Here is a 17990-nt window from a genome sequence, read left to right as displayed (position 1 = left end):
TATCTTGGTCTTCAGTTGACTACACTAATGACACCTCACAATTCCTTTTTCCCAGGCCATGGAGAAATGTAAAGATGCAGGATTGGCCAAGTCCATCGGGGTGTCCAACTTCAATCGCAGGCAGCTGGAAATGATCCTCAACAAGCCAGGGCTCAAGTACAAACCTGTCTGCAACCAGGTGAGCGCCCTCAGCCTCCTGTCTTTTCTGCTCTTCATGCCCCTCTTTCTGTCCTATTGCCAAGTATCCATTCATTTAGTCCCACTTATCTTTGTAAAAGAGAAGATTCTAGAGAGCAAAGCCTCTGTCTAGAAGGGCATAGAGGGCTCCTACTGGTACCCAGCTTAGAAAAGTCTTATGGAAAGGTGTTGCAACTTTGATGCTGAATTGTGAGTTATATTTAGAGGAAATCAGTTCAATCAAGGAGGCCAAGGATTGTCAATTAGATTCAGGGAAAGGTGGACTTACCCCTAAGCTATGAAAGATGACCAGAGAGTGGATGGGTCAAGTTGATTTGGAGGAAATTGTGCATAGATATGAAGCCATGAAAAGATGGAATGAGCAGTACATAAGGAGAGAGTGAGAGCAAGAGAAGAGAAATACTAGGGATTTCCATGGGGTTCAGATGTCTCAGTGCCTCTTGGTATCTCTGCTTTCACACTCCTTGACCAAGGGCATAGATACACTAAAAATTATCTGCAGACAATGAAGGTCATCCATGGTAGAAAGAGAAAATGACCTGTTTACGGAGATATCTGTTCACAGTGGATGAAATCAACACTGAGGAAGGTTCAGGAGAACATCGAGCTGACCAATGACTGCCCCGCTCCTAGTCTGCTGCTGTTCTTTGGAGTCTGTCATGCAATCAGCTGCTTAAACACATCTATTCTGTGCATGGTTCTTTCATAGCCTAGAGATAATTCCATCTTTTCCTTGCATCCTGATTGATGATTCCAGGCCTTCTTGATCAAATTGACTGCCCCCAAATGTTATACACATTTCAGCATTAAAGTCACTACACCTTTCCCAGTAACTTACACTTTTTTGTTTTATTTCATTTTTAAAAACTTAGAGTCAATGAGTAAAGATCAACAGTGGAAATACATAAATGCATACAATTTATGAATTTGGTATAGTGATATGGTGCCATGATAATTTAATAAAAGCATTGAGAAATTGTTATTTTAATATTAGTAGTTCCCCAATTTTTATTATGGCAATTTTCAAACTTTCCAAAAATTTGGTAAATGTAATACTGGAGACCTATGTTACCATTTGTATTCAAAATTACTAACATTTTGCAGTGTTATATAGGGATATATTTGCATAAATATATATAATGTTTCTAGAACCTTTTCAAGGTAAATTGTAAAGATGACAATTGACCCCTGGAGACCTCTCCAAGCATGTCACAGGAATGAAGATATTCTCCCAGTTACAGTGTCATTACTGTATCTAAGAACATCATCTACAGTGCCCTCATGTCATTTGGTATCCAGTCCATATTTGAATTTTCCATTGTTTAATCAAAATGTCTTTTGTGGCTCTCCTTTTTTTAACCAGAATTCAGTTGTTTTTATACCATTGTATTTTGATATCAGTTAACTTGTTTTTCCCAGTTGTTGAAGGTTTCTGTAAATTAGAAATTAGATGAAAGTGTTTTATTACATTGGTTTAAACCTTTGGGGCAAGAAAATGTTTTTATCATGCCGTGTTTTTCAAACTGCATCACACTAGACTGCATACAATCACAGAATGCCCCACTAGTGGTGAAGCTAGTTTTAAAAACTTGGTTAAACTAACGATGGTCAGATCTGTTGTTTTTAACACATGTTTTCTCTTTAACGATTACTAGTAATCTGCTGGGGTATAATTATCGACAGAAGAAGTCATAGTTCCATGACAAATTTTCACATATGATTGAGTATACATCAGTGATTTGAACTTTTTTGTGTTGTATTTCTGTTCTCTTGTTTGTTATTTCCTTGGGTTTTTTACAGAAAATTTTCAATTTTAACCACTTGTTTAACTACTCTTACCTGACATTTTACTAAAAATAGTTTCTCAACAAGTAAAAGTAATATACTATTATTCTGCTAAGTCCGGGTAAAAGTTAATATCGTCCTTCAATTAGCAATGTACTGAGAATGTAATTACTATAATGACCACCATCAGAGTAGACAAATATTTGTGTTCTTTTTCTCATTCTCTCACTAATTACTATAGACTCATGGATTTTTATCCTATGCTTTTTAATTCATTTTACTTATTTTTCAATGCTCATGTCTACTCAGTAGGTATATATGTATGTATGTATATGTGTGTGTGTATGTATATATATATATGAAAGAAGAATTTGATCAAAGACTCCTGAGGGTAGGTCTAAAAGACAAAGCACTTGTTTCATAGGAAACCCACTGGTGACATTTGAGATGTCACCATACAAATCCATCATACAAAAAGGAAAAGTAATGAAAGATTGTTAAAATTATCAGTATTTATACATATATGTATGTTTTCTAGTTCATCCATTATATATGGATATATATGTATCTCATAGATGGCATATATGATATGTATAAAATATGTTAGATGAATTAGAAAGCATACATATATATGTATACATTTTGGTTATTAATTAGGAATCTAGTTCTTTTGTCTTTCAGACCTGCTCTCATGACTCTTTGAACAAATTCTTGATTTCTGGCACGATATGATGCCCAAAGCTCAAAGAATCTTACTTCATCCCAGCTCTGAAATTGGCCGTGTCTCCTTCTAGTGGTCAGAGTTAGGGAGAAACCAGGATAGGGTTCGTAGAGTTGCTTGTGCTCAGAAATAGCATTTCGATTTTCTTAGGAGAGAGGGGCATAAAATTTATTTTTATGAAAAAGATCATTTCTTGACAATAATATTCTCAGTTCGAATTTAATGCTCTATATTATTCGGCTTCTTTTACTTTGGTCATTTTAATATTAATATGACTTTTGGATTATCTGATGCTTTTGCATCTTGCTCATCTGCAGGTGGAATGTCATCCTTACCTCAACCAGAGAAAACTGCTGGATTTCTGCAAGTCAAAAGACATTGTTCTGGTTGCCTATAGTGCTCTGGGATCCCATCGAGAAAAACCGTGGTAATAAGAGCAACAGGAATTTTATGTAAAACATTGTTTCGATTTCAGAAAATTTAATTAGCTCATGCTGTTTCCTGGAGTTCACTCACAGCTGACTTGGGGTGAGGGAAGAATTTGCATTTCTGACAAGATCCCAGCTGATGCTGAGGCTGCTGTTCAGGGGCCTCACGTGAGCAGCTCTGGTGCAGAGTGGACGCCTTAGTCTGTTTAGGGAGCCGCCTAACAAACTGTATCCCCAGCCTCAGGACTTCAGCATTTCTGCCTTTCCTTCCAGGGTGGACCAGAACTCCCCAGTTCTCTTGAAGGACCCAGTCCTTTGTGCCTTGGCAAAAAAGCACAAGCGAACCCCAGCCCTGATTGCCCTGCGCTACCAGCTGCAGCGTGGCGTTGTGGTCCTGGCCAAGAGCTTCAGTGAGCAGCGAATCAGAGAGAACATGAAGGTGAGGAGCCGGGCTGTGGGCCTCAGGGCTGCTGCACAGTGTCCTTCACACGTGTACTTCTTGTAAGGCTCTCAGGACACCCTTGGGCCAGCTCCATTTCCCTGTATTTCCTATGCATGAACTCTTTGTGTACATCATAAGGATTTCTTCTACTCTGACACAGGAGAGGCAACACAGGTGGAGAGAAATAGGATGGGATCAAAACCAGAGATTTGAATTAGCATTAACTCAGTGATATCCATATCCCTCTGTTAGGGATATGTCCTTTTCTTTATTTTCTATAATGAGGTGTTTGATTAGATGTTTTTTAGTCTTCAAATCATCGTGAATTTTTTTTTGTATATTTATGTAGTATAAATTCCTTATATTTATTCTCTTAGAATTTTGTCTTTGTGAATTGTTTGTTTAACTCTGCCTTTTTTTTTATGAGGTGGTCGTTCGTCTTTATTTTTATGTGTAGGAGACCATATTTATTCCAACATCTAAGGTTATAAGCCAAACCCAGTTAACACAAAGGCTTAATGCAAAAACATTTGTTGAGCTCAAGATTCCATGGTTAGAAAATTAGCCTGGGCTCAGCCTGAACTCAGTCCAGTCCTTCTGTTCTTAGCCGGGCTCTCATGTGCCTGCAGCGCAGTGAGGCAGCTCTGCTTCAGGATGTCCATGGGGCATCTGTCTGAGCGCCCCCTTCTCCCATGCAGTTCTTTATCCTCCAGTCATCCAGCCCAGGGTTCGTCATGGAACTGGGCACGACCCTAAGGCAGTGAGTGGACACGTGCAAAGCCTTTTCATGTCTAGGCTCAGAGCTGCCAACCATTGCTTCTGGGAAATTCTATCACCTAATACAAGTTATAGGATAGTTCAGACTCAAGGGGTGAGGAAATACACACCACCTCTTATTGGAAGGAGCTGGAAATTCACAGAACCAAGCAAGTGGGTACAGGGACATGTGATTGTTAGAGGGCATGTTCCTAATTAATCTATCAGTTATATGATATGTGTGAAATAATATATTAATAAGTATATGTATGAATATGAATATATCTAAATTGATGTATTATTTCATATATTCTCAAGAATACATCCAAGTCTCTAGAGAATATCCAAATACATACATATGTTTGTTTTCTAATTAGTTATATATAGATACATGAAATATGCATCATATATGGTATATATATATTGTAAATCCTATGTCGTATATATGACATATATCACATATATGTATATGTCACTATTTTCTAAAACCTTAAGTAAAATCAGTGTAGAAACCCATAGGATACTCTGAAATAATGACACAGAGAATGAGAAAGAAAGTAAAAAATGACAATGAAACAATAGATGAATCTAGGTAATGGCATTCACTATATGATTTTAAAAATATTTTTAGACATTAGAAAACTGACAAAACAAAAAGGAAATGTTATGAAAGACTGTGGAAATTATCAGTATTTATACATGTGTGTATGTTCTTTAATTCATCTAGTATACATAGATATATATATGACATGTGTTATATATGTTAAATTAATTAGAAACCACATATATATGTATTTATTCTGGATATTAATTCTTTAGGGACTTGAATGTATTCTTGAAATAACGTCTTCCAAATTTTACCTGTGTTGTCATATTCTCTGTGGTTATGTTTTCACAAACAAAAGTTTCTATCCTTCATGTAGACTCATTTTTCATGCCTCTTTCTTGTGGTTGGTGAATTTTGTGTCTTATCCTATATTGGGACTATCACAATATTTTACTGTGTTATCTTACAAAATTATTAATATTCTTTCCTTATAAATTTGGTTAATTCAAATGGGACTGACTTTTTAAATACTATATGAAATAAGGATCCAAACATGCATACCTAATTTTTGAATTTTTAGCAAAATTTCCCACCAACAGTTATTGAAAAGTTCACATTTGCTCACATAACTTGATTTTCTACCTGTATCGTATATGAAATTTCCATGAACAATTATCTGGCCTCTCTTCCCTCTTCAATTAACTTATTTACTTTTCTGTACTATGATGTTAAAAAGTAAGTTTCACTTCCAATATGTTACAATATTTTTCTAACTTCTTCATTTATTTAATAATATCTTAGCTATTCTTGACTAATGTGTTATTGAAAATTTTGAATCATCTCATTAACTTCCGCAAGCAAATAAATGTTTTAGTCTCTTCTTGACGTTGTAATAAGCCTGCAGATCAAGGTGGAGAGAATGAAATCTTTGGCAATATAGAGATTTCCAATCCATGATCATAATATTAATTTCCCACTTATTAATAAATGGTATTTTAATAAATATAACATTAATTTCATAACTTTCTCCATTACTGATAATTATAAGTTTTTGATAACTTTTCATTTTGTTTTGTGGATTTTCCAATATTAGAAATGTTCATAGAAATATTAAAAGAATAATGCAACACATCCTCTTACCTAGATTCATCAAGTGTTACATTGCGGTTATTTTTTACTCTTTCTCTCATTTTCTGTATTATTCCTTCAGTTTCCCTATTGATTTATATGCTTATTTGATTTAATGTATTAGAAAGAGTGACACCTTTTTGATATTTAGAGTCTCCCAAATTTATGCAGTGACTACCCATGCTTTTTTAATGTGAAATCATTAATATTTAGTCAATTATAGGCCTGAGTCATGTTGAAAACTAATTTTTCCTATTATACCTGTGCATTGGAGAGATAGATATTCAACATTATTCATCAAACCTACTAAATTATGCTAGACATTACAAAATTTGCCTCTAGATTCTTGTGGGTCTTCTAGGTACATGACCCTATCATGTGGGCACAATGTCAGCTCTGTTTCTTCTTCAGCATCTTTTGAGATATTCTCTTTGTCTGCAGTGTTGTGCAGTTTCAAAATACTTTTATCTCGGAATGAATTTCTGCTTACTCTTCGTCTGATTTTCATTGACCCCTTGAGTGTTTAGAGAGGTCTTTCATAAATTTTGGAAACGTATCGATCTTTGAAGTATTGTCTCTGCACCCTACTGTCTGACGTACTTGGTGGTTCCCAGTTGGCAATGATGTAATCTAAAAATAATTAAAGTTTTCTATTACTTTGATAGGTGTTTGAATTCCAGTTGACTTCAGAGGACATGAAAGCCATAGATGGCCTAGACAGAAATATACGATATTTGAGCCTTGATATGTAAGTAATTTTGGTGATAGGTGTCCTAATTTATTTTCTTTTTTTTTTATTAGGTGGTAGTCCCAGTTTTTATTAATATTTTATTAGTATTTTATTGGAATCCAGAATTTGGTACATTAATATGTTTCATTGAAATTAAGATGAACATATCACACTTTGTATATACAAACAAGTGAAAAGAAAACTAATAAAAACTCATCTTAGCTTTGTCCCCTGCTTTTTAACTTTTTGTTGTTTCTATTTATGTCTTTTTTTTTTTTATCATACTTTAAGTTCTAGGGTACATGTGTATAATGTGCAGGTTTGTTACATATGTATACTTGTGCCATGTTGGTGTGCTGCACCCATCAATTCGTCAGCACCCCTCAATTCATCATTTATATCAGGTATAACTTCCAATGCAATCCCTCCCCCCTCCCCCCTCCCCATGATAGGCCCCGGTGTGTGATGTTCCCCTTCCCGAGTCCAAGTGATCTCATTGTTCAGTTCCCACCTATGAGTGAGAATATGTGGTGTTTGGTTTTCTGTTCTTGTGTTAGTTTGCTATAAGAATGATGGTTTCCAGCTGCATCCATGTCCCCACAAAGGATACAAACTCATCCTTTTTTATGGCTGCATAATATTCCATGGTGTATATGTGCCACATTTTCTTAATCCAGTCTGTCACAGATGGACATTTGGGTTGATTCCAAGTCTTTGCTATTGTGAATAGTGCCGCAATAAACATACGTGTGCATGTGTCTTTATAGCAGCATGATTTATAATCCTTTGGGTATAGACCCAGTAGTGGGATGGCTGGGTCATATGGTACATCTAGTTCTAGATCCTTGAGGAATCACCATACTGTTTTCCATAATGGTTGAACTAGTTTACAATCCCACCAACAGTGTAAAAGTGTTCCTATTTCTCCACATCCTCTCCAGCACCTGTTGTTGCCTGACTTTTTAATGTTTGCCATTCTAACTGGTGTGAGATGGTATCTCATTGTGATTTTGATTTGCATTTCTCTGATGGCCAGTGATGATGAGCATTTTTTCATGTGTCTGTTGGCTGTATGAATGTCTTCCTTTGAGAAATATCTGTTCATGTCCTTTGCCCACTTTTTGATGGGGCTGTTTGTTTTTTTCTTGTAAATTTGTTTGAGTTCTTTGTAGATTCTGGATATTAGCCCTTTGTCAAATGAGTAGATTGCAAAAATTTTCTCCCATTCTGTAGGTTGCCTGTTCACTCTGATGGTAGTTTCTTTTGCTGTGCAGAAGCTCTTTAGTTTAATCATATCCCATTTGTCAATTTTGGCTTTTGCTGCCGTTGCTTTTGGTGTTTTAGACATGAAGTCCTTGCCCATGCCTATGTCCTGAATGGAACTACCTAGGTTTTCTTCTAGGGTTTTTATGGTATTAGGTCTAACATTTAAGTCTCTAATCCATCTTGAATTAATTTTCGTATAAGGAGTAAGGAAAGGATCCAGTTTCAGCTTTCTACTTATGGCTAGCCAATTTTCCCAGCACCATTTATTAAATGGGGAGTCCTTTCCCCATTTCTTGTTTCTCTCAGGTTTGTCAAAGATCAGATGACTGTAGATGTGTGGTATTATTTCTGAGGACTCTGTTCTGTTCCATTGGTCTATATCTCTGTTTTGGTACCAGTACCATGCTGTTTTGGTTACTGTGGCATTGTAGTATAGTTTGAAGTCAGGTAGCATGATGCCTCCAGCTTTGTTCTTTTGATTTAGAATTGTCTTGGCAATGCGGGCTCTTTTTTGGTTCCATATGAACTTTAAAGACGTTTTTTCCAGTTCTGTGAAGAAACTCATTGGTAGCTTGATGGGGATGGCATTGAATCTATAAATAACCTTGGGTGTATGGCCATTTGCACAATATTGATTCTTCCTATCCATGAGCATGGTATGTTCTTCCATTTGTTAGTGTCCTCTTTTATTTTACTGAGCAGTGGTTTGTAGTTCTCCTTGAAGAGGTCCTTTACATCCCTTGTAAGTTGGATTCCTAGGTATTTTATTCTCTTTGAAGCAATTGTGAATGGAAGTTCATTCCTGATTTGGCTCTCTGCTTGTCTGTTACTGGTGTATAAGAATGCTTGTGATTTTTGCACATTAATTTTGTATCCTGAGACTTTGCTGAAGTTGCTTATCAGCTTAAGGAGATTTTGGGCTGAGACGATGGGGTTTTCTAAATATACAATCATGTCATCTGCAAACAGGGACAATTTGACTTCTTCTTTTCCTAACTGAATACCCTTGATTTCTTTCTCTTGCCTGATTGCCCTAGCCAGAACTTCCAACACTATGTTGAATTGGAGTGGTGAGAGAGGGCATCCCTGTCTTGTGCAAGTTTTCACAGGGAATTTTTCCAGTTTTTGCCTATTCAGTATGATATTGGCTGTGGGTTTGTCATAAATAGCTCTTACTATTTTGAGGTACGTTCCATGAATACCAAATTTATTGAGCGTTTTTAGCATGAAGGGGTGTTGAATTTTGTCAAAAGCCTTTTCTGCATCTATTGAGATAATCATGTGGTTCTTGTCTTTGGTTCTGTTTATATGCTGGATTACGTTTATTGATTTGCAAATGTTGAACCAGCCTTGCATCCCAGGGATGAAGTCCACTTGATCATGGTGGATAAGCTTTTTGATGTGCTGCTGAATCCGGTTTGCCAGTATTTTAATGACGATTTTTGCATCGATATTCATCAGGGATATTGGTCTAAAATTCTCTTTTTTTGTTGTGTCTCTGCCAGGCTTTGGTATCAGGATGATGTTGGCCTCATAAAATGAGTTAGGGAGGATTCCCTCTTTTTCAATTGATTGGAATAGTTTCAGAAGGAATGGTACCAGCTCCTCCTTGTACCTCTGGTAGAATTCAGCTGTGAATCCATCTGGTCCTGGACTTTTTTTGGTGGGTAGGCTATTAATTATTGCCTCAATTTCAGAGCCTGCTATTGGTCTATTCAGGGATTCAACTTCTTCCTGGTTTTGTCTTGGAAGAGTGTAAGTGTCCAGGAAATTATCCATTTCTTCTAGATTTTCTAGTTGATTTGCGTAGAGGTGTTTATAGTATTCTCTGATGGTAGTTTGTATTTCTGTGGGGTCCGTGGTGATATCCCCTTTATCATTTTTTATTGCGTCTATTTGATTCTTCTCTCTTTTCTTTTTTATTAGTCTTGCTAGCGGTCTGTCAATTTTGTTGATTTTTTCAAAAAACGAACTCCTGGATTCATTGATTTTTTGGAGGGTTTTTTGTGTCTCTATCTCCTTCAGTTCTGCTCTGATCTTAGTTATTTCTTGCCTTCTGCTAGCTTTTGAATGTGTTTGCTCTTGCTTCTCCAGTTCTTTTAATTGTGATGTTAGAGTGTCAATTTTAGATCTTTCCTGCTTTCTCTTGTGGGCATTTAGTGCTATAAATTTCCCTCTACACACTGCTTTAAATGTGTCCCAGAGATTCTGGTATGTTGTATCTTTGTTCTCATTGGTTTCAAAGAACATCTTTATTTCTGCCTTCATTTTGTTATGTACCCAGTAGTCATTCAGGAGCAGGTTGTTCAGTTTCCATGTATTGAGCGGTTTGGATTGAGTTTCTTAGTCCTGAGTTCTAGTTTGATTGCACTGTGGTCTGAGAGACAGTTTGTTATAATTTCTGTTCTTGTACATTTGCTGAGGAGTGCTTTACTTCCAATTATGTGGTCAATTTTGGAATAAGTGCGATGTGGTGCTGAGAAGAATGTATATTCTGTTGATTTGGGGTGGAGAGTTCTATAGATGTCTATTAGGTCCGCTTGGTGCAGAGATGAGTTCAATTCCTGGATATCCTTGTTAACTTTCTGTCTCATTGATCTGTCTAATGTTGACAGTGGAGTGTTGAAGTCTCCCATTATTATTGTATGGGAGTCTAAGTCTCTTTGTAGGTCTCTAAGGACTTGCTTTATGAATCTGGGTGCTCCTGTATTGGGTGCATATATATTTAGGAGAGTTAGCTCTTCCTGTTGAATTGATCCCTTTACCATTATGTAATGGCCTTCTTTGTCTCTTTTGATCTTTGATGGTTTAAAGTCTGTTTTATCAGAGACTAGGATTGCAACCCCTGCTTTTTTGGTTCTCCATTTGCTTGGTAGATCTTCCTCCATCCCTTTATTTTGAGCCTATGTATGTCTCTGCATGTGAGATGGGTCTCCTGAATACAGCAGACTGATGGGTCTTGACTCTTTATCCAGTTTGCCAGTCTGTGTCTTTTAATTGGAGCATTTAGTCCATTACATTTAAGGTTAATATTGTTATGTGTGAACTTCATCCTGCCATTATGATATTAACTGGTCTTTTGCTCGTTAGTTGATGCAGTTTCTTCCTAGCCTCGATGGTCTTTACATTTTGGCATGTTTTTGCAATGGCTGGTACCGGTTGTTCCTTTCCATGTTTAGGGCTTCCTTCAGGATCTCTTGTAAGGCAGGCCTGGTGGTGACAAAATCTCTAAGCATTTGCTTATCTGTAAAGGATTTTATTTCTCCTTCACTGATGAAACTTAGTTTGGCTGGATATGAAATTCTGGGTTTAAAATTCTTTTCTTTACGAATGTTGAATATTGGCCCCCACTCTCTTCTGGCTTGTAGAGTTTCTGCCGAGAGGTCTGCTGTTATTCTGATGGGCTTCCCTTTGTGGGTAACCCGACCTTTCTCTCTGGCTGCCCTTAAGATTTTTTCCTTCATTTCAACTTTGGTGAATCTGGCAATTATGTGTCTTGGAGTTGCTCTTCTGGAGGAGTATCTTTGTGGTGTTCTCTGTATTTCCTGAATTTGAATGTTGGCCTGCCCTACTAGGTTGGGGAAGTTCTCCTGGATGATATCCTGAAGAGTGTTTTCCAAGTTGGTTCCATTTTCCCCCTCACTTTCAGGCACCCCAATCAGACGTAGATTTGGTCTTTTTACATAATCCCATACTTCTTGCAGGCTTTGTTCATTTCTTTTTCTTCTTTTTAATTTTGGTTTCTCTTCTCGCTTCATTTCATTCATTTGATCCTCAATCACTGATACTCTTTCTTCCAGTTGATCGAGTCGGTTACTGAAGCTTGTGGATTTGTCACGTATTTCTTGTGTCATGGTTTTCATCTCTGTCATTTCGTTTATGACCTTCTCTGCATTAATTAGTCTAGCTGTCAATTCTTCCACTCTTTTTTCAAGATTTTTAGTTTCTTTGCGCTGGGTACGTAATTCCTCCTTTAGCTCTGAGAGGTTTGATGGACTGAAGCCTTCTTCTCTCATCTCGTCAAAGTCATTCTCTGACCAGCTTTGATCCGTTGCTGGCGATGGGCTGCGCTCCTTTGCAGGGGGAGATGCGCTCTTATTTTTTGAATTTCCAGCTTTTCTGCCCTGCTTTTTCCCTATCTTTGTGTTTTTATCTGTCTCTGGTCTTTGATGATGGTGACGTACTGATGGGGTTTCAGTATAGGTGTCCTTCCTGTTTGATAGTTTTCCTTCTGACAGTCAGGACCCTCAGCTATAGGTCTGTTGGAGATTGCTTGAGGTCCACTCCAGACCCTGTTTGCCTGGGTATCAGCAGCAGAGGTTGCCGAAGATAGAATATTGCTGAACAGTGAGTGTACCTGTCTGATTCTTACTTTGGAAGCTTCCTTTCAGGGGTGTACTCCACCCTGTGAAATGTGGGGTATCAGACTGCCCCTAGTGGGGGATGTCTCCCAGCTAGGCTACTCAGGGGTCAGAGACCGACTTGAGCAGGCAGTCTGTCCGTTCTCAGATCTCAGCCTCTGTGTTGGGAGATCCACTGCTCTCTTCAAAGCTGTCAGACAGAGTCGTTTGCGTCTGCACAGTCCTCTGCTGCTTCCCCTGTTGTTTTTTTAGCTGTGCCCTGTCCCCAGAGGTGGAGTCTACAGAGACAGGCAGGTTTCCTTGAGCTGCTGTGAGCTCCACCCAGTTCGAGCTTCCCAGCGGCTTTGTTTACCTACTTAAGCCTTAGCAATGGCGGGCACCCCTCCTCCAGCCTCGCTGCTGCCTTGTGGATAGATCGCCGCAGACTGCTGTGTTAGCAATGAGGGAGGCTCCATGGGCGTGGGACCCTCCCAGCCAGGTGTGGGATATATTCTCCTGGTGTGCCCGTTTGCTTAAAGCGCAGTATTGGGGTGGGAGTTACCCGATTTTCCAGGTGTTGTTTGTCTGAGTTCCCCTGGCTAGGAAAAGGGATTCCCTTCCCCCTTGCGCTTCCCAGGTGAGGCGATGCCTCGCCCTGCTTCAGCTCTCGCTGGTCAGGCTGCAGTAGCTGACCAGCACCAATTGTCCGGCACTCCCTAGTGAGATGACCCCAGTACCTCAGTTGAAAATGCAGAAATCACCGGTCTTCTGTGTCACTCGTGCCGGGAGTTGGAGACTGGAGCTGTTCCTATTCGGCCATCTAGCTCCACCCCCCATCCTAATTTATTTTCAGTGGAGGAATGTAGCAGCGGTGTTGAGAGTGACCTCCACACCAGGGGCACAGAGGACAATGTGAGACAGAGGTGAGACAGGAGCTTTCTGGACCTCTCCTCCTGGATTCACTCCAGAGCTCTGTTCTCTGGCAGGGAGAGTGTCCCGGGGTCAGTGTGGGTTGACTTGTGCCTCTGCTCTGACTCCATGGAACTTTCCAGAACAGCCAAGATCATTGCTGAATCTGCACCTTCCATGGCATTTCTATCACTGTCTAGTGGCCATGCTGCAGATATTGCCCATGTGGTCACATTAGATGTTTCCAAATTTGTGCTTATATGTTGTTCTTCTCAACCTGCACAATGTCTTACCAGATGAAAGGCAGTTCCACCAACCTTGTGGGCCAAGTTCCAATTCCCACCTCCTTCACATGGAATTGCTTGCCAGATCCTGTCAATTTAGCATTTTCAATCTTTTCAAACCTTTTCCCTCCTTTCCTTTGCATCTTTTCCCATGAGCCGAACACAGCATTTGCCTACAAAAATTCTGTCTTAGTGGAGTGAATAGGAGCACTTGGCCTTGATGTTCTGCAATATGGAGATCTCAGTGCAGAGAATAAAGAAATTTTAAAATCAAATGAAGAGTGTAGATGTAAAAGCACCATTGTTGGAGATAAGTTATAACCAATAACAGATGTTTACTATTCCTCTATGTTCTAAGGTTCTAGGATTCATAGAAGGTCACTCAAAATGAGGGAAAAAAGAAGTTATGTAACTGATGGCAGTGGAGATTTTAACAACTAATAGAGATGATGAGATAATGTGTGAAAAAACAAGCACAATGGCACATCATAAGTACGCAAAATTTGTAGATATTATTAGTAGCATTTTATTATTTAGAGAAAAATACAAAATGAAAAAGGAAATCATAAAAAAGAAAAGTGGCAAGCATTAGAAATTTTTTACAACCAATTAACGTTTTCTAGGATCATAAAATCAATCACTAGTGCTATTTCATAGAATTCAAATATGATCTGGAGTAAACCACTTGCAAGCTTCCAAGTGTTTGCTCTTGGTGTAAGGATATCACAAAGGATAGGCTCAATTCCCTAATTAACAAGTTGTAACTGTACATGTGAGCAGTCATTTATCTGTGTCTTTATATTTTGGGTTATTTCTGCCTATAAAATGGTTTATGCATTGTAGCTCTTTGGATATTGGACCCTATATCAAACACAACAATTTACATTTCTGAATCTAACCAAGTGTGTTGCATATGATAGGCACGTAGTAATATGTTAAGTGATTAAGTATTATTGCTACCAGTATAATTGTCACACTCAAAATTGTTAGTGATGAGCATATATCTACCTTATTCCTCTTCAATGTAAGGCAGAATGAGTTCCTGTTTTTACTGAGAATTGAAATAGAAAAGGTGAGAATATCTCTTTGCTCTGTTGACAGATGTAGAGAAATATGTTTGAACATTTCACTTTGTGTGTTTTATGTGTTAAGTTCCAGGCAGGGGAATAGAATTAAGTGATTATTTTGAAAATACAGATACAATAAAGTTATGTTCATTAAACTAAGAAACAGATTCTAGAGCAGTCAGAAAATGAACTTCTTAACATCTACACTAGTGGCAGTTTCCTACATTGTGCTACCTGCTAGTAACAGAGTCATTGCCATTCAGAGAGTGCATTTTTTTTTCTCTTTTCAGTTTTGCTGGCCCCCCTAATTATCCATTTTCTGATGAATATTAACATGGAGGGCATTGCATGAAGTCTACCAGAAGGCCCTACGTGTGGATGGTGACACAGAGGATGTCTCTATACTGGTGACTGGACACGTAGTCTCTGGTTAAATCTCTCCTGCTTGACCACTTCACCAAGCTACAGCTAAGCCCATTGGCCAGAAAAGACAGACAATAATTTTTTTATCATTTTGAAAAAATTAAATGCTCTCTCCTAAAGATTCTTCACCTGCTTTGGTCTCCATAACTTCTATGTTTTCTTTCCTTCTGACACACTAATGACCCAAAATTGTGATTTGCCTATGTGTTTAGGGCCGGGGTTGGATGATGATAACAACCATTTAAGATTCATTTCTGCAGTGGGAGTGGGTGGAGGTTCACCCTCTGGGAAAGGGGCAGGTGACAGGTATTGGTCAGTGCCTCTCTAGCTGTTGTTGGAAGAAGCACAGGCAGCATGGAGTCTACAGGGTGAGCAATATTGACCAGCAATTCATGGGTTCCCTCCAGCAGTGTGAAGGTCAGAGTTTCTGGAGCTTGGGAGGAGGCATCCCTGTGAGAGGGGGCGTCAGGGAGGTGGAAGGGCACCCACCAGGAAAAGTGATTAGAAGTCAGGTATGAGGAGGTTAAATAAGAGAGAGTAAAGCTTATCTCTGCTTGGAAAAACATTTCAGCACCCTTTTTTTTTTTTTTTTTTTGATCATTATATCTTGTTCATAAAAGGAAAGTTTCCACAATGTTTTAACAAACCCCACAGCTGAGAGTCAGGCGTGAATCTTTGATGTGTGCCCAGTCACAGCGTTGACCCTATTGGTCTATAGTGGGGCAGGACGTCAAAGACATCATTGACTAATCACATTCCCCTGACTACCTCATATTTAGAAAATATTCTTAGATTGTAAAAATGTGCTGTTCATTGGTTATATTCAATCTTTTAAATGTTTTATACATTAAGCAAAGCATAGTTACAAGTATAAAACAGAAATATTCCAAAGTCATTATATATTGTACTCAAGATTATAATGGGAAATAATAAATCTAATAAATCATGTGTTCTAAGACTTCAAGCATCTTTTGGAAACAGGGTATGTAAAACAGCACACTGTTTTCAAACACTGGTAAATTGTAAGAACAACTCTTACAAAGGCATTTCATTCTTATACATAATTTTCAGGGGAACTAAGTAAATCAGCTAATCATGAAGACATGATTTTCATTTCAGACACTTTTGAAAATGTGGGATAGTGTCAGGGCTTAATGATCAAAGCATTTTGAGAAGGACAGTGGTTTTTAACCTGGGCACACTTTCTAACACATTTACCCGCCACTATTCTTACTCTGGTAGCCACGTTAACCCCGTCAGAGATTCCTTCTCAAGGCATGTCTCAGAGCTGATAGGCATCCCAGCAAGTTTTGCAGCTCGCAATTTTTCCGTAAATTATTTACTCTATAAAATTGGAGGAGACCATAAACTTTAGATGGCCCTAGACCAATTTTTTGGATTATTTTTGGTCTACTGTCATTCTGTTGATGATCTTAGATATTCTCTGCATTAAATATCACCTCTAGGCGGAGAAATCCCCGCAAAAATATTTCTAGCTCAGATTTTTCCTCCAAATTCTACAATGGAAGATCACAGGGTGAACTGTGCATCTCCACATTAAAGTCTAAACGACATTCACACTTAGCATGTCTCAAAGAAACCTCATGTAAATTACGGTCATCCTGTTCTACCTTAACTTTCTGAGTCTAAGGAATGATAATTTCACATCTCATAAACCCGATTGATATAATTGTCAAGAAAAGATTGACATTTTGTTAAAACTTAATAGTCAAGTGTGTAACGCTTAAGCAAACTTTCATATTTCAAATCGCTTTTGCACGTGTAACTCTGACTTCAAGATATGAAATAATCATTGGGTCAGTCATTTGTAAATACTAAAACTGCTATGGACTTTTTCCAGTTTGTCACCATCCATTTTTATAAAACTCTTACGGTTAAAAAAGAAAAAAAAAAGTTACTCAGAATTTCATAAAGCCAAACACCTGATTTCAGGAACACTTGTGATGTAAGAAAATTTTATAAGGACCTCCAATCACTAATTTTACTATTTTTTCTCTCAAAGAAATGCTGAAGGGAAGAATTCAGGTTGAATGAAAGGAAATAGTAACTTATAACCATATAGAGTTATAAAGACTTCTTGTAAATGTGAATATACGGTAACATAAAATCATGTATTTTTGAAATTTTGGATTCTACTCGTTATTTTACTTCAAGATTTAAAATATAAATGTCTAGAAGTAAGTATAATTCTAAGTTAATATGTATGCAATGTAGGAAGCTGTAATTACTGACCAAAACCATGTGAAGTGGAGAAAACCTGGGGATGTAGATGGTTTTTACATGAAATTGAAGTTAAATTCATATTGATTTAAAGAAAATTATTGTAACTTTATAAGGTTTTTGTCATCTCCACAGCAATCACAAAAAGAATAATTGTAGAATATATGCAAAAGGAAATCAGAAGGGAATCCAAACTTCATTAAAAAAATCACGCAGGCCGAGACGGGTGGATCACGAGGTCAGGAGATCGAGACCATCCTGGCTAACACGGTGAAACCCCGTCTCTACTAAAAATACAAAAACTAGCCAGGCGAGGTGACGGGCGCCTGTAGTCCCAGCTACTCGGGAGGCTGAGGCAGGAGAATGGCATAAACCCGGGAGGCGGAGCTTGCAGTGAGCTGAGATCTGGCCACTGCACTCCAATCCGGGCGACAGAACGAGACTCCGCCTCAAAAAAAAAAAAAAAAATCACGCAACCTCACACAATGGTAGTAATGGTGGATATGAAGGATAGAAAGCTATAAACCTTGTAGGAAAACACTGAAAATGGCACAAGTGATTCCTTCCCTGTCACCAATGACAGTCATGTGTTGCATAACGCCTGGACTATCTTCTGAGAATGGCTTTGTTAGGCAACTCTGTCATTGTGGGGACATGATAGCATTAGAGATAATTCTCTGAAACACTGTCATGGTGTTATCAACTATGCTTCTGCAATATTCTAC

General features: G+C 38.2%; 1 protein-coding gene across 1 annotated transcript; it reads left to right on the top strand.

The window, feature by feature from the left end:
* Positions 1-20: 20 nt before the first annotated feature.
* Positions 21-17168, top strand: LOC117087714 (aldo-keto reductase family 1 member C1 homolog). The gene is made up of 5 exons (XM_033218265.1): positions 21-178; positions 3022-3131; positions 3406-3571; positions 6671-6753; positions 14892-17168. Exons 1-5 carry the CDS (start codon positions 59-61, stop codon positions 14932-14934), a joined length of 522 nt encoding a protein of 173 aa, XP_033074156.1. The 5' UTR covers positions 21-58; the 3' UTR covers positions 14935-17168.
* The last annotated feature ends 822 nt before the right edge of the window (positions 17169-17990 follow it).

The sequence above is a fragment of the Trachypithecus francoisi genome, unplaced genomic scaffold, assembly GCF_009764315.1.
Source record: "Trachypithecus francoisi isolate TF-2019V2 unplaced genomic scaffold, Tfra_2.0 Contig00681, whole genome shotgun sequence".
In the NCBI taxonomy this organism is placed as follows: domain Eukaryota; kingdom Metazoa; phylum Chordata; class Mammalia; order Primates; family Cercopithecidae; genus Trachypithecus; species Trachypithecus francoisi.
The sequence above is the reverse complement of the archived record's forward strand: the minus strand, read 5'-3'. Positions and strand labels throughout refer to the sequence as shown.

Coding starts and splice junctions, on each gene's coding strand:
- LOC117087714 (XM_033218265.1), top strand. CDS start 59: ATGGAGAAATGTAAAGATGCAGGATTGGCCAAGTCCATCGGGGTGTCC. Junction 179..3,021: donor ACAAACCTGTCTGCAACCAG/GTGAGCGCCCTC, acceptor GCTCATCTGCAG/GTGGAATGTCATCCTTACCT. Junction 3,132..3,405: donor TCCCATCGAGAAAAACCGTG/GTAATAAGAGCA, acceptor CTTTCCTTCCAG/GGTGGACCAGAACTCCCCAG.